Source organism: Gopherus evgoodei, chromosome 4, assembly GCF_007399415.2.
Source record: "Gopherus evgoodei ecotype Sinaloan lineage chromosome 4, rGopEvg1_v1.p, whole genome shotgun sequence".
NCBI lineage: Eukaryota > Metazoa > Chordata > Testudines > Testudinidae > Gopherus > Gopherus evgoodei.
This window is the reverse complement of record NC_044325.1, coordinates 6952923-6970260: the sequence shown is the minus strand read 5'-3', so window position 1 is coordinate 6970260 and position 17338 is coordinate 6952923. Positions and strand designations below refer to the sequence as shown.

General features: G+C 46.3%; 1 protein-coding gene across 5 annotated transcripts in view; it reads right to left on the bottom strand.

The window, feature by feature from the left end:
• LRR1 (leucine rich repeat protein 1) overlaps positions 1-16458 on the bottom strand; it is a 49976-nt gene extending 33518 nt beyond the window's left edge. For 2 of the 5 annotated variants that reach the window (XM_030562803.1, XM_030562799.1), the window contains exons 1-4: positions 14648-14842; positions 12820-12918; positions 4722-5449; positions 1410-1576 (exon numbers count right to left, since the gene is read on the bottom strand). In XM_030562803.1, the coding sequence (XP_030418663.1) occupies positions 1410-1576; positions 4722-5449; positions 12820-12918; positions 14648-14827 (1174 nt within the window). In that variant the 5' untranslated portion in view covers positions 14828-14842. Of the gene's footprint in view, positions 1-466; positions 1577-4721; positions 5450-12819; positions 12919-14647; positions 14843-16393 lie in introns of those variants that run through there. The other 3 variants (XM_030562802.1, XM_030562804.1, XM_030562800.1) reach the window with 3 other exon arrangements.
• Between the last annotated feature and the right edge of the window lie 880 nt (positions 16459-17338).

The following is a 17338-nucleotide window of genomic DNA, read 5'->3' as shown; positions in this document are numbered from 1 at the left end:
CAGTGTTAGAGAATGTATTAGTGAACATGTAACTACACATTTCTAAACTGTTTTCACTAGCTTTGGGAGGTTCCTTTCCCTAAAGAAAAGTATTTTTCCCTAGAGTGCATAGTATTATACTGATATAGGTCTGTAATATAGACCTGGCCTCAGAAACATGGAAAGGTGGGAAATGTACAGCCCATGCTACGGTAATTAGTAATGCAGCTCCAGAAAATCAGACAAAAGGGATGTTAATGTTACATGTCTTCTCCAAAGCTGTAACATGTTCTTCGGCACAGGCAGTCTAAAGATAGCTCAGAAGCTCTTTAATCAAGCCACAGACAAGACATGAATTAGGAGTGCGAAGGCTCTCCAAACATTTCAGAATCTTGGTCAAGCTAAGAGACTGGGAAAGCATTAGATGATCATAATGGACAAGTGCAATTGTAACCCAAAGCAAGATTTGTATAAATTAACACGTGCAAGAAAAAGAATTTCACCATTTAATAATTGAAGTAATCATATAATGAACATCTCAAGTACCTTAAAAATTTACATGATGCTTAGAAATAGTAAACAATTTAGGCTGTGAATGTGAAGCTATCATTTCTTTCTCACATGACAAACTTCTGATAAAACAATCATAATACTGTTTCCTGTTTGAGGAGAGCACAATACAAATGGAATTGTTTAGGAACCGAATACCTGAAGGGTGTTTTAGAACTAGTCATACTCTTTGGCAGCAGACCACTTTGCTGCTCCGCAATAAACAAGCGAGTGACTAGACATAGGACTCCTGCTCTCTAGCAGGAAAGGCACCACACTGTGCTCTTACTGAAGAAGAACAGTAGATTCTGGACTAGGAAGAAGAACAGTAGATTCTGGACTAGGAAAACAGTCTAGTACTCTCTAGCTGATAGAATTCAGAGCATCAAGCAAGGGACGGTGTACAAGACAAGCAGAAATTCACTCAACTCCCTCCTTCTGGCAAGAAGAGGTCATCTATTCCATAAAAAGCATAAAGAGAAAAAATAATGAAGCTTTGGAGAAAGTTACAGCAATATAAGCAAGCTAAAATACATTCTTACTAAGAAGATTCAAGTTGGGAGCGATCTCTCTTTCTGCATTGAAGTGATAGCTACCTAAGATTAGCGAAACTTTAAAGCACTGACACCACATCAGGCTTAGCAAGTTTGACATTATTAACTATTTGTAGTGCACATTCAATGGTTTGTCTCCATTTCATAACAGCCGACAAGGACAGCCAAGCAACATTTGATTTAGGAGTCCTCCATCACTGGATGAAACTTCTCACAACAGTGCCTTTGCTGTCCCTTACGATCACCTATTACTTTGCAGATATCTATCTAGAAACTGGGAATAACAAGTTAGAGAGCAAAAGTAACAGACAATGGGTGCCTCTGTACCTCCCATGTTATCTACAAGGACCACAGTATGAGCTACATGGTGGAGATTCATGGTCACTGTTGTCTGAATGAAGCAGCTTAGACAGGCACTTCCACATTGACATGTTTTAGCTAGTTCCAGATCTTCCCAGAGGTGAGAAGGAAGGAGATGACAACCATAAGGGATCCTGTTGAAAAAGATGAGTGTGTGAGAACATACCGCAACAGTAACCAATACCAGTCAAATTTAGTGATTGACACATGCATTGCTAGCAATTGTGCTACGAGATATCCCTTTGTAAGAGGAAATAAACATAAGTCTGAAAGAGTCTGTTCATCATCTACAATGCCAGACTAGCATTCCAGCCAAGATGGAAGTAAACAAAGTGCAGCCATGTTCCTGGTTGCTTTTTTAAGGATCAGGAACCTGGATCAAGACAGACACAGTGAAAAAGAGCCAGAGGGCCATGCTGGTTATAAAAAAAGCATTACAGTGCTAGGACAGATGCAAGGATAAAAAAAAAAAAAAAAAAAAAGAGGGGCAACAAGAATTTAGCCACCACACTATACATTTGCCTTTCCCCCACCCAACACTGGTGAGCAAGATCTCTGTATGATCCCTCCCTCCAATCCTGTATGATCCCTCCCTCCAATCCATTCATAATACATAAAATATCTCAAAGCCTGTGACATAGAAGAGACAGTGATGTCAGATGTCTTACTTATGCTGATAAGAGTAAGCAGGAAATAGTATAAATTAGATATTTTAAAAAACTGCTTTGAAATAAACAAAATGGTAGTATGTCCTAGACATCTTAACTCAGCTTCTTGCTGACTTACTTACCTTCTCTGTCATGACACTCAAGAATCACTTCAGATCAAGAACTAGAACCAAGAATTCTCCCTCATCTAGTTATTGTTCTAAACGACCATAAGAGACTCTGCCCCCCAAATTAGTTTGCTGCCTTTGATCTGTTCCCAGTTCCCTCTAATTTGAGGAGTGAAACCACAGACAATCCAAATTCCTACTTTGCATATGGAAAACTATAATGCTACAAAGTATAAAAACATATCCCAAATATAGTTTAGGGATTTTTGGGAAGGGTTCCTTCTGAGGCCTGGTCTACACTACTGGGGAAGATCAATCTAAGTTACGCAACTTCAGCTACGTGAATAATGTAGCTGAAGTTGATGTACTTAGCATAGTGTGGAACCTGTGGTAAGTAGATCTATGTCAATGGGAGACGCTCTCCTGCCAACTCCTCTTGTCCTTCTTGTTCAGGTGCAGTACAGGAGTCCACGGGAGAGCAATCTGCAGTTGATTTAGCAGGTCTTCACTAGACCCACTAAATCGACCGCCATTGCATAGATCCCCAGGTAACTGTAGACAAACCCTCAATCTCCCCTCACCCTTGGAGTCAATTAGCAGCAATGTATTAAAATGATTATGCTTGGCGTATTAACTAAAATAAACCTTCCTGAAATCTAACTGGCTAGTGTACTGGCATTAAATTCTCTAGAGATACGCTACTAAAAAGAGAGCTGGTAGCAACCCCGGAATTTAGGTTGCTTAGCACTTTTTTGAAAGCACTTTTAGCTTGTCACAAGTGTACTTTGTATTTGGAAGTGGGGGAAAAAAAGTATTCACAAAGCTTCATCAGGACTGTATTGAGCAACTCACCTGCGAAGGGGAGGTCAGTGGCAGTGAGAATATAAACTAGATATGAGCTAGCCAGTAAATTCACATTACGAGAGTGCCCCAAATACCTGTAGGTATCTGTCTGGAAGTACAGGTTACAAGTGGACAGGACTTTACAGCTTATATTTTAGAGAGAGGACTGGAGAAACATTACAGAATTTTGATAATCTACATTTCAGTTCCCTTTTCTTCTGTCTCAGGATCCTATATTACACCTTCCTCACACCTCTCCTAATCCCAGCCCCATTTTCTTGTGTAGTCCAGAAGCAGCAGACTCTTATGTCTTGCAGCCTGGGACTTGTGCATTTTTCCTCTGCCTGTCTCCCCTAGTGGCTGTTACTGGGCATGGCAGCTCCATTCCTAACCCAGCTGCTGGTTTCTATACAAACCAACAGGCAGTAACATTTAGGAGTTGCATTGTAGTAGCCCCAGGGAGGTGCAGATGACAGATACTGGCCTTGCAGGGAAGCTGCTTATTTCCTGCAAGTATAAGATGGTAATTACTTATAGTTACTCAGAACTGGGTCTTTTCAAGTTAGAAGTGAAAAGCTCCACATCCTAATCCCTAATGCCAGTTAGCAATCCTGATGCTGCAGTGGTTCAAGAAAGCCAGTGGTAAAGTAGATTGAGACTTCAATTGGAATGATGTAGCTACAGCTAGACATTTACCCTCCAAGCAGTCACCTCACATTTACCCAAACTCTTTCCAACACTGCTCAGATCTTCTCTAAAGCCCTGTCCACACCAAGAGCAGAACAATGTACAAATATATTTGCAGCTGGCAGTTTCAGTGTGGAGAGGTTTCTTTTCCTTTTCAAAAACCAGCATACTAGCAGAAAACGGCTACCCATTAGCAAATATTTAGCATGGTTTGTAATATGGGTGCATGAATACAAGCTGAAAGCAGCCTCAAGCCATAGTGGCTAGGACCCAATACAGAATCAGACTCCAAGGTCAGAAGGGATCATTATGATCCTCTAGTCTAACCTCCTGCACAATGCAGGCCACAGAATCTCACCCACCCAATCCTGTATCAAACCTGTGTCTGAGCCACTGAAGTCCTCAAATCATGGTTTAAAGACTTCAAGGTGCAGAGAACCTTCCAGCAAGTGACCTGTGCCTCATGCTGCAGAGGAAGGCGAAACCCCCCCAGGGCTTCTGCCAATCTGCCCTGGAGGAAAATTCCTTCCCGACCCCAAATATGGCGATTAGCTAAATCCTGAGCATGTGGGCAAGACTCACCAATGATATACCCACGTGACAAAACCCCACCACAATAGAAACCCTGCACTGGTAGTTTCAGAAGAGACCAATGTTCATGGAATCTGGCGTATTCTTATAACTTGAGAGAGCAGATGTTCGTTACTGAAATTATACCTGTTCTGTGGATAGAGGATTTCAGTCTACAGGTTTCACTCTGACCCCACTTTCAAAAGCTTCAAGTTACAGTTAAAAATCTCAGATTCTCACCATTATTACTCTGAGCCTTAAGAGATGAACTTACGTTGAGTTTAAAGGAACTTTTCTGCTACCCTGTAATTTACTGTAACTGCACATATTAGAAGTCAAAGTTAAACACTTGCCAGGTTGTTTATCATTTTTTCAAAGCTACAGGCCAATCATTCTATTCTTACCTGTAATTTACTGTTGCTCTTGCAGCAGATTCTAATAAAGTTAATGGTATTTTTAGCTGTATGCTGGGAACAAGAGGATTAGGCTGTTCAAAAGGGTTTCCAAAGAGATCTAACTTCTCAAGTGAGAGATTTCTGAAGTCACTGGGCAAAAAAGGAAGCTTATTACGGGCTGCTGACAGGAAGCGTAGTTGACTTAGCTGGCCCATCTTGAATGGCAACCTAATCAACTCATTATCATCAAGCTTTAAGTGAATGAGTTCTTGCAGCTGACAAAACTGAACTGGAAGTGCTTTGATTTTATTTTGGCTGAGGTCCAAAAACTGGAGAGACTTCTGAAGCATGGAGTTACATAGAGCTACGCAGAAGGACTCCAAGTGATTGTTGTGCAAATTAAGCTCCTGAAGGCTGACAAGGTCACCAATCGTTTCTGGCAGCTTTTTTATATGATTGTGGCTTAAATCTAGTGTTCGGAGTTTTTTCAGACAAAGCATTCGCATGTCGACTCGGGCGAGTTTGCAGTACGAGGCCTGCAGATGTTCGAGGGAGTAAGGGAAATTTTTAGTTAGCGGATAGTCTCTTCTCGACATAATGATCATCTTCGTTTTAGGTTTTTCAACTTCTGAAGTCTTTGCTGGTACCAAGACTGAGAGCGGCAGTGCTTCAACATCGGTGCCTCGGTGAGCCAGCCTCACTGCTGCAAGGAAGCTCTTTAAATTGCTGGCATTTGCCTACAAAAGCAAAAACAGAATAACTAAACATTTCACTTTTAAACCTCCTGTACTTGTGCTAGCACTTTCTGAACTCTTTTGTACAGGAGAGTGTGACAAGCGACACTGAGTCAGCAGGGTAATGAAAATGGCTGCGGGGAAAAAGAGACCTAATTCAGGCTTGTTTTGAACTCTCTAGTAATTGTATTTAAGTACCAATGATACAAAATTCAGTTAGAGAAGTTACAACCTCTTCTAATCAATCAGAGGAAACAAAATGCACTACATAGCTCAAAAAAAGAACAGAGCGCAAGAGTCTGAAGCTGAAGCTAGCACAGAATAAGGGTTGGAAAAGGAGGGCAGCAAGTCACAGCTGGAACAGGTTAACATGCCCATTTCTACAGACTACACACATGGGGTGGAGGGGGAGGCAAAGCTTTAAGGCTATAAACAGTGTTTCTGACATCCCCTAGGCAGAGGAAAAAAACAACAAAGGCATTCTGAGTGTGAGGCACAGTGGAAAGTCTGGACTAACTGGTTTAACATCAGTAGAGCAAATTTAGATGTTCTGAGACAGAGAGGCTAACTGGTTGCCCATAGTCACACAGGAAGCTTCTGGTAGAGCCAGGAAGCCGCCCTACTTTTCTGAGGAAATAACCATCCTTGCTTTAGGTTGGGCCCAGAATTATGACAGCACCCCGACATATCACATGAATAGGTTTGAGGAATACCAGATGACTTGCATGTTGAGTAAAGATCTAGCACAACTTTAATAGATTTAAAGGAGGGCTGTATTGGTACGGCTGAGGTTAAATAATATGGCATCACTTTCAAATGCCTCAGCTCTTTTGAAAGCTTCCCAGTACAGATCTAATCCAAATCACCTCTCATAGAAAAATAACTGGCATGCAGTAAACAGACGGATTAAGCTATTATGCACCTCAAAAAACAAACAAAAAGAAGCAGATGATGAGGTGTTCCCACAGACAACACGCACTTCTCTCTGTCCTGTGCTTCAGGACTGTGTGGAGACTTGGGAGATCTGTACTCTATTCCCAGCTCTGACAGTTTGTGAGCTTGGGCAAGTCACTAAGTCTATACGCTTCAGTTCTCCATCTGTAAAATGGAGGATAGTAATTCCTTTCTTCCACCCAAATGTCTGTTTAGATTGTAAATTCTATAGGGGAGGGGACTGTCTCTTACGATGTGTCTGAAGTGCCCAGCACAATGAGGCCCTAATCCTGGGGGCCTCTAGGTGCGATTGTCATACAGATAAGCCGTATTTTATTAGATAGCAGTAAGGGTCAAATCAACAGGATTGCACTGCTAACAATACGACTGGTTTTCTTACTAAGGCAACAAATATCTAATGTCAATTAACTCCCCATTCAATGTCAAAGGTGGCAAATCAAATCTGAACCTTAAAAAAATACCCTCCCGATCTTTGGGGAAGTGGGTAGATTTGTTGTGACTATACACCAGAGAACAAAAGTTACAGGTAAGTGGATATCACAGCAGATCCCAACTCTTGGAAACTAAGAAGCTCTTGGATTTCAGAGGCTGAAATTAAAACGTTCTGCAACTTCAAGATGACAATACCTTGTCTTTTGGTATCTCAAAAAGAAAATCCCTCCACATTATCTAAGCAAAGTTAGTATTATACCTCTAACAAGAACAAGTTGAGGAGAAAACCTACAAAGACGTGCCCATGCAAATAAAACAGGTAAATGGTTACTCTCAGAAGCACTTAGGAAATGACCCTGTGATAGTAATAAGTAAAACTGGAATCAAAATATCAGAGCCCCAGCAATAAAAAAGGATATTGCAGAAGCACAGTAAGCAGTCTGTGTTGCTGCCCTACAAATCTCCCGGACCAGAACTGATCTGAAGCTGGCTATGTAAGTAGACATTTCTTGGACCTTATGGATTTTAATGTGATATTGCTGGTGCAGGCCTGCTAAAGGAAAATAAGACAATTGATTGTAGCATGATCTTTTGCTCCAGGGTTATAAAATAAAGCACTGGATGGATATTCTAAACATCTTTAGTCTACTCCAGAGAAACTAGGAACCTCTCTACAACAAGGTTATGAAAGAGAACATTACCAGAAAGGATATGAAAAAATGATTGGCAGGGAGATTGACTAATTAAGCTGAAATTCTCACTTTTGGGAAGAGAAAGGGATGAATCCCCTCAGGGAAGACAGTGCCCTCTGCCCCCTTCAGGCTATTAGGGGCAAGGCCTTGCACTGCAGTCCCACATCCTGCTTAGCAGCACAGAGCAGGGAGGCAGGTTCTGGGAGCCCAGCCCAAGGGTGCTGGGTTTGGGCAGATTCCTCCCTCTGTGGGCACAGGACTGTGTTTTGCTTGGGACATTCAACAATCACTCCCCACTCCGTTGCCATAACAAATAAAAATGTGCCAGCTCCATCAGTAACCTGTCTCCTCACCTCCAGGAGCACTCCTGAACAAGGCTGCTGCTGAGTCTCTGTCAGGTCTTTTTCTACACACCCTACAGAGGTTTGTCTCCTCCAGGAAGGTGGGGGACATGGCAGATGTTCCCAGCCCTAAAGAAGCTGGTGGGCTTGGATCAGGCTCCAGTCAGAGACAAGAACATCCCTGTAGGACTGCAGTCCATGAACCAGGGATGCAGAGCAGGTTTGCCAAGGGGTTCAGCATAGTATGAAAATTGTTAACGGGATGGGAAAATCATACTCTGGCACTGATGCCAGGGGAAGAACTTTGTTGAGGAATATATTCCTACTCAGGAGATCCAAGTTACCAGCATCCACTGGAACTATGAAACCAATGATGATATGGCATGACGGCTGTCGTCTGGGATGTAGCTGACAAAGGAAAATGCAAAGCCAGAGCACTACTAATTCTTAAAGAATTTAGAGTGGATGTATTCCTAGATCCTGAAGCTCATTCTGGAACCTGAAGTCATGGTCATCAGGAAATCTGAACTCAAGATTATAGTGGCTCAGAAGGAGGTTGCATCAGTTCTGTGAAATGGCCACATTCATATCCAATGAAACATCGAGCTTTTTAATAAGAGGTTTTAAATGTAATAAGCAGCTCGTGATTTACCTTCAGCTGCTTCATGGAATGCTGAAGTTAGCAACTAAATAAACTCTACGTGGATAATGTAGCCTAGACTGACAGATGAAGTCAGTTGAGCAGTTTTCTTGTAGACATGTAATGCAATCCGAATGGGTCTTTAAGTTGCACACATTTTCCGCTTCAATATGTATACCTCTTGTAAACCCCTGAGCTGCTAGCAGGCCTTCAGCCTTTTGCTCAGAAACAAACCTTTGGATTTTTACCATTTCAGAATCAATACCAAGAGAGAAGGATCTTCAATCAGGATGCAAAGAATACTCCTGGGGGCATTCTGTGCCAAAAAATTAAAAATTCTTCACATTTTATTTGTTAAAATAATACTATATAATCATGCCAGTTTCATTTATTCTGGTAATTTATTTCAACATACCTGTCAGCAAGTATGTCTGCAACAATACAGATACACAAAAATTCTCCAGGGAGTAAAGCTTTAAAGAAACCCCTATGACAACCCAGTTCGTGTTTCTTTACCCCCTCTCAAGCTCACCTGCAGGGCCCCCCCAGGCAATAGACCCGAACCACCTCCTCTCCAGAGTCCAACCGTGGGGCTCCCCCAGCCCAAACACCTGCAACCCCTCCCTCACAGAGCCCAGCTGCAGGGCCCCGCCTTGCCCAGAGAACCATCCCTGTCCCGCCTCTCCCCCCTCAGAGCCTAGGAATCCAGAGGGAGAAACAGCCCGATGCTTGGCCCCAGGCTTGCACAGCTTCTTGCATGCTGCCTTCTCCTTCCCTCAGGGCATGCTGGGAACAGCAGCTGCCAGGAACCCTCTAGCTCTGTGGTTCTCAAACTATGGGTCGAGACCCCATTTTAATGGGGTCGCCAAGGCTGGCTTGGACTTGCTGGGGCCCAGGGTCAAAGTCTAAGCCCGAGGGCTTCAGCCCTGGGTGGCAGAGCTAAGGTTACAGGCCACCTGCCTAGGGCTGTAGCCCTTGGGCTTCGGCTTTGGCTCTGGCTCCCAGGCCCGGGGTCCTAGGGCTAGGGCTTTGGCTTTGCCCCAGCCAGGCTCAGGTTTTGGTCCCCCCTCCTGGGATCCTGTAATAATTTTTGTTGTCAGAAGGGGGTCGCAGTGCAATGAAGTTTGAGAACCCCTGCTCTAGCTCCCTCTCCCTCCTCCCAGCAGTGTCTTCTATCTGCAATCTGGGCTCTGCGAAGTCCAATGGCCCCTAGTGGCAGCTAGCTGCACTGCAGCCCATTTCTGTGGGAGAAAAGAAATTCTGCATGCATGCTAATTTCTGCAAAATTCTGCATTGCGCAGTGGTGCAGAACTCCCCCAGGAGTAAAAGCAGCACACTGGTTCTAAATGATTTTATGTGACAAAACGTTAATTGCAATTGAATCAGGTATTACTAACTGACTGTGTGAATCAGGGCCACCTATTGGCAATACCAGGTCACTGAAAGCTCTTATGGTATACAGGACCACACTAATCTCCAAAATATTTAAGCGAAGTGATTATTCAGAGACCTTAAGTCCCTTAAATGGGTAGCCACTGTGTGTGGGCTTTCCTCCGACACAGGATGCAGCCATCATTATTGCAGTTTTGAATTAGAAGAGTTTGCACCTCCTTCCTCTACTGCAGATTTTCCCTAGATCAACACACAAACTGTGCATCTGAGGTGTCCGTTATCAGAATGCAGAGCAAGCATGTGTTTTATCACCACCGCATCCAATACATTCCATCAGTTACACAAACATAGCTCAATCATCAGGCCAAATACTCTCAGCATCAACCTTCCGGAAACTTGTGGGCTCAGATCAATCCTCTCTGCTACATCCATGTATTGTGGATCCCCTCTTGGTAAAGAAATTCTTGTAACTATTTATATCTAGCAGGGCTCCTATGTACTCTGGTTATCCTTGCGAAACAATCTAAGACTGAATAGTTTAATCTGAACTCTAACTCCAGTACGACAGTGGTAGGACAAGTATCAGGGCGTAGCCGCGTTAGTCTGTATCCACAAAAACAACAAGGAGTCCGGTGGCACCTTGAAGACTAAGATTTATTTGGGCATAAACTTTCGTCGGTAAAAAAACCTCACTTTTTCAGGTGGTAGGACAGGCAGGTGCCATCCAATGGCTTGTGAAGTCACATCAGATTACTCAGTCATCCTGACAGGGAAATCATGAATTCCTACCAACCAGTCAAACAGCACAGCCACATGCAAGATTGCCAAAACAACCACTTTTAGAGAAACATCCTTATCCTACAGACAACTGGAAAGGCGCTACATGCTCTACCAATTTCAGAAACAGACTTCAACCCTAACATAAGTAACTGTTGGTCTTATAAAGGAGGAAGGTGAGACAGGACAGAGTCTGCCTAAAATGAACAGAATTACATAGTTTTAAATTAAAGCATCATTTTAATTAAATTTAAAGCATATAATTTTTCAAAAAAATATTGTATCCACCAAACTGAAGTGCTAAGATTTTGAATGGCTTCGGAAGAAAGTGGAGGCACAAAGTCCTCAGATACCAAGGTGATGAGCGCTGTATAAATGGACAGGCAGGCAAGGAGGTTGGGGGGGGGGGGGTGTAGAACTGATAGGTGAGAAACTCTCTGCCCCCATAAGGAAAACCATTTTCAGAGGCTGGATGTGCTGATTCAACAGGTTCTTCCCAGAACCTCCAGTTCTCAGGAGCTTACTGCCGGAATCCATTAAACAGATAACATCCTTGCAATAAACATTTTATCAAGTGTTGCCAGTATTGCTTCTAAGGTTTCATCTTTTCTATAAGTCTACTGAAGTTATTTTTCTGTTCACAAGGACCATAAGCTGTTATTAAATTTAATTATTTGAACAATTTTTCTTCAAAAGGTAGAATATATTTTCCTCATCGTACCTACATTTCCTTCTTAGCATAAATTCCAAAATTGACTTCATTTAGATCAGAGACTCAGGAACACAACACAAAAGCGAAAGGGCACAAGGAAATAGTGCAGCTTCCTAAACGAAAGGGTGAACAATCTACTTTTCCTTTAGCCACACAAGTCAACTTTGAGATTTTAGAAAAATAATCCGAGAAAGGTTAGAGGTTTGCCTAAATTCTGCATCAGTTCTAGACAGGCAGTTCTGCCAAGGACCAGCATTAACTGAGCAATAAAAGACCAAGTGTATTGCTGGTACATTAACAGAGGCCTCTAATTTTGCAGCACAAGCTGAATAATCATTTTAACAGTGCATTATTGGTACATACATACAAGCACTGAAACAATTGTAAGGAAAATCCATGTAGTAATTTTGTTTTGGAAAAGAGACAACATAACGTGGGAGGAGTAACAGAGGACTGGCTAGATGAAAAAGATAAGGATGCTGCTTTTTAAAAGGTAATAGGAGAGAAAAAACACTAGACAAATGAAGAAACTGAGTGGCAGAGATAGAACAGCAGGGATATGCAAAAACAAAGGAAAGAAAGTTAACATATCAAAGCAAAAGCAGCAGGGATCAGCTTTGTCTGCAAAATGAGAATACAACCCAAAGATCCCTCCCCATTTAAAAATATATATAACAAGTCAATTATATTTTTGAATCCTCACAGACCACACATCCAAAGGTTATTCCTTCGTGGCTAGTTAAATTTTTGGGCCCCCAAAATAATTGTCTGGCAGGCCCAAACTGCTAAGACTAACACTGAGTATAGCCTAACTTTTCCTTTAAAAATATTCGGGAAAATTGCTCAGGTATTTGCATTGTGACTTCTCATTCACTCTGAATAGAGAGATGCCTTATATAAAGGCAGACAGAGAAGCAGATGATGTCCTGTCAAACTTCCTGGCTTGAGCATTTATACTCTATATGACATCATTACAGTACACTTTTATTTCTACACAGCAGACTTCATACAGATTACCCCAGAATACTTTCTAGTCCAGATATTTGCTTTGGACAACAAACAATTAAAGTCATGCACCCAAATATGCACAGGCACATAGGTTACGGAGCACTTAACTGTGGAAACCTAGCTAAGGCTGGTGTAGTGCCAGTGTCATGAACTCCTACACAGGGGATCCAGTTCTAACACCAGATTGAGACCTCACACTATATGCACCAGTAGGTGCTGGGAATGCTGCAGAGTCAGAATGCATTCGGGTAAGAAAACGCCTCAAGGAGGTTTTATATGCCAACTCTTCTGGGGCTTGACATGTTTACTAGCTACAGAAAGAGTAACATTCAACACCACAGAAAAACGGGCAGCAGCTCCCAGTGAACCACCCACATAAAATAAAGAAAGCCAGACAGAAGGCTAGTACACTATCAGTTCTCTACCTTGCTGAGACAGACATCCACTGCAGGTTCTTTCAGACGAACAGTAGCTTTCCCCTCCTCCACAAATTTGGTGAAGAACTGCTCAATGTTCTCCTTTAACTGTTTGAAAGAAAGGGGGAAAAAGTGGAGAGCTTGAGTGTAAAGTCTTCCCAAGAAATCAGGGGGTATTATTTAATTTTGGTTAAACAACAGTAACAGTCTTACTGTTAAATCATGCCTTTTATATATTTTGTAAAAGCACTTTTCAAGATATGGTTTAAAACTATAAATTAGGCTTAACAGTACTATACCAAGAATAGAGTTAAGTACACAATTTCTTTTTTTTAACTTGTTTCTTTATCTAGTAAGTTGTAACAAGTTTACAAATCCTTACCATGTAAATAACAGAGATAGAACAATCACTACAACAGTGACCTTTCATTTAGAGAAACATTATACAGTAACAATAATCACATCTCCCTATTTAAGAAGGTATTACCATATTACAGAATGAGCATATTTACACATCCCATGACATGTCATTTCTAGTCATTCTATTAACTTGAGTGAATACTTTGATTACATATATTTTACAACCCAGGCATATCTATCAAATGTCAATATTAAAAAACAACTTTTCTAATGAAGAGACATAGGCATCTTGTAGCGATGGAGAACACACTTAAGCTTTGCTAGTGCCTAAGTGAAAAGCACAACTAGACAGATATCTGATGTTGTGCTGGTCTGTAACCTCTACTGAAAATTTGCACCATATCTGGACTAACAAAAAGCTGAATACATACAGGCCCATCTGATTTTAGACCCTGTCTGATTTAAGTTTAGCTTCTCCAGGGTACTCTGTCTAGGGAACATAAACAATGAGTCGTTGTTTTTGTGGATACTGACTAACAGGGCCACCCCTCCCATACTTGTCTACTGAATAGTCATGTGGCTAGGCAGCAGAATCACACAATAGAGAGGACATTAACTCAAGTCGTACTTTCGCCTGAAATGTTTACACGCTATTGTTATGAACACCAAGAATTGCCAAGATCCCAAAGGCTAATGGTATGGAGTGGTTAGTCTCTGTTTATTTTGCAGACAGGCAGTTTTCCCTGCTTGCCCGGCTTGTTCTCATGGCTTCAGAAGAGCCACTTTCAAAAGACAGGAAAAGGGGATGGAGAAGCCCCCGCACCCGAGAGCTAAGGCGCTGGTGTACTCAGGAACCACTCTCCACTCATTCCTCGAAATGGACCACTGGCTCTCAGCGCTTGAAGGGGTCTTACCTGCAGGGAGACGGGGGTGTCTCCCCGTGGGTAGCCCGGGTGCTGTGGGTGCAGGAAATCTTACCCCCTACCTGGCTCGGTGAAGTGTGGGCAGGTCTCCCCTTGTACCTAGCCCGCCCCGAAGGACAAGAATGTGAAGTGTCTCCCCTCCGGCCCGGTGGGGGGGAGGGGGCGGAGGCGGGGTCTCCCCTCGGGCCCGGCCTGGGGCTCACCTTGTACCTGGCCCCGGCCCGGTGGGGGGGAGCAGAGCCGGGGTCTCCCCTCGGGCCCGGCCCAGTCGGGGGGAGCAGAGGCGGGGTCTCCCCTCGGGCCCGGCCCGGTGGGGGGAGCAGAGGCGGGGTCTCCCCTCGGGCCCGGCCTGGGGCTCACCTTGTACCTGGCCCCGGCCCGGTGGGGGGGAGCAGAGGGAGGGGTCTCCCCTCGGGCCCGGCCCAGTCGGGGGGAGCAGAGGCGGGGTCTCCCCTCGGGCCCGGCCTGGGGCTCACCTTGTACCTGGCCCCGGCCCGGTGGGGGGGAGCAGAGGCGGGGTCTCCCCTCGGGCCCGGCCTGGGGCGGGGGCTCACCTTGTACCTGGCCCCGGCCCGGTCCCGCGCGGTGCAGACCATCAGGTAGACGCTGTGGCCGGGCGGCCTGTCGGGCCGCCGGCCCAGGGAGAGCAGCGCGCGGGCGCCCTTGGCCCGGCCCCGCAGGCCGCAGGTGGGCAGCAGGCGGCTCCGCACCTCCACCTCGCACTGCAGCCTCATGCCGGCCCGCTCAGGCAGCCCGCGCGCCCGCCCGGGGTCCTGCTGCCGCTCGCCCTTCCCGCGCAGCCTGGTTCAGATGCCCGCGCGCTGCCTGCCTCCTCTGGGCCCTCCCTCCGCCGGGGCTTTGTCTGTGCGGCGCCTTGGCCACAACGGGGCCCAAGCCTCGGTCTCCTCCCCGGCACGGGACCCCCTGAGCGAGAGCGGGGGCCGCCTGGCCGTGGGAGTTTGACAGGCAGGTGTGTGGTCACCCAGCCCGTGTGAGGACCCCTCGCAGGAGTGCGCGGGGTCCATTGGCCCCGCCTCCTCGTGGCTGCTCTTGCGCCGCCTTGCGGTGGAGGCCGGCATAGCCCACGGGCTGCCAAGCCCCGGTTGTAACGACAGAAACAGATTCTGCTCCAGATTCCCCACTTTGGCTGCACTGAGCATGCGCACGTGAATTGAGCATGCCCAGTGACCTTTGCTGTCGCCGCTGCCCTCTCTCTGCCCTCACAGAAACTGCAGCCAGTTGGAAAACGGGAGGGTTGCTCAAAGTGACGTTACACCGGCCCTGTCTGCAGCCCAGAGCTCCCAGCTCAAGCGATCCGCCGGCCTCAGCCTCCCCGGGAGCTGGGATCACAGGCACCAGCCACGGGGCCCGGCTGGTTTTGCTGCCTGGCAGCTCGAGCTTGAACTCTGCTTGTGAGCTCTGTGCCTTGGCCAGACGGGGACAGCCTGGAACGGGGTAATGCTCCTGCTTCCCCCGCCCGCGTCTCACGTCGGGCTGCAGGCGCCGCTGTCCTCCCCAGGGCCGGCTCTAGCCATTTCGCCGCCCCAAGCACGGCGGCACCCCGCGGGGGGCGCTCTGCCGCTCGGGTCCCGCGGCTCCCTTGGACCTCCCGCAGGCGTCTGCGGATGCTCCACCGGAGCCATGGGACCAGCGGACCCTCCGCAGGGACGCCTGCGGGAGGTCCACCGGAGCCGCCTGCCGCCCTCCGGGCAACCGGCAGAGCGCCCCCCGGGGCATGCCGCCCCAAGCACGCGCTTGGCGCGCTGGGGCCTGGAGCCGGTGTAACGTCACTTTGAGCAACCCTCCCGTTTTCGGCCCTGGTCTTCCCAGATAAGATCCCGGATGTTTCGGTGCCCCCGCCCCCGTCCAGGAACCCAGGTGTCCAGATGCCTCTGCTCCCCATACAGAATCCTGGATCTGTGGGTGTCCGTCCCTCTGCAGAGGATCCCGGAGTGTGGATGCCCCTGTCCCCCACTACAAGATCCTGGGTGTGTGGGTGCCATTCTCCCCCCATAGAAGATCTCTGGTGGGTAGGTGCCCCTGTTCGCCCTTACAGCATCCCTGGTGCACGGGGGCCTCCCTCCACCCCAACTCAGGGTCCCCAGGGTGTGAGTGCTCCTATCCCCTGATACAGGCGGGGGCGGGATAACTGCCTCTCAGTGTCCTGCCCCGGTGGTGCTACAGCAGCTGTTCACAGGGGCAGCGATTCCACTGTCAACCTGCAGCCTTAACCTGCTCCAGGGGTGACCTACTTCACCCCTCCTTTTGGAACCTGGGGACCCCGAACTTCTCAGAATCACCTTATTGACTCCAGCCTTAGCACAGACACTGCTCAGCATGGCAGGGTGCAGCCCTGAGTTCCGTCAGATCGCCTCAGCCTCCGAGTGCACAGCAAGGATTACACGCGAGAGCCTTTGTGCCCCGCGTGTCCAGCCAGGTCCGTCCCAGCTCCAGCTTTCAACTCTGCTTGTGAGCTCCCCTCTGCGGCCAGACGGGGGCAGCACTAAGAGTCTGTAATCTAAACACTGTTTGCATTCGCCCCTTCAGATCGCAGATTATAACCTAAGTGGGCAGTTCTCTGAGTGCAGCCAAATCCTTCCCCAAGCTAAACATTTAAGCAGAAGCTCCCTTGGAAAGATCAGGATTTTTGCCTTTAAAAACAAGGAAAATGTGCACTGTTCTGTTCTGTCTACAGCGAGAGACTGAAGAAGCTCCAGTGATTTCATTGACTGGAGGTTAAGAGGCGATTTAATCACTGTTTTAAATACGTTTTACAAATTTCCAGAGGGGAGAATATGTGATTTTAAAGGGATCTTTAGTTCATCAGACAAAGATCGAACAAGGCCCCATTGGCTTGCAGTCGATGTCACAAAATCCCAACTGGAAATGACCATTTTTTAACCGTGAGGCTAATTATCTTGTGGAACAAGCTCCGCAAGGGAGGTGGTAAATTCCCCATCATTTGCAGTTTGTAAATCAAGACGGCAGCTCTTGCTGCAAGATACCTGGTGTGTGGGTGTCCCTGTTCCGTGTTCCTTGGTACATGGTGCCTCCCTCCCACCAATTCAGGATCCCCATAAGGGGTGCTTCCATCCCCCCATACAGTCTGGGGGGGGGGAGGGGAGTGTATAAAAAGAGACTGTGTCTCACTGTCTTGCCCAGGCTACACTGCAGGGGCTATTCACAGGCACGATCCCACCACTGATTGGCACAGGGGCTTTGACTTGCTCTGTTCCCAAGCTAGG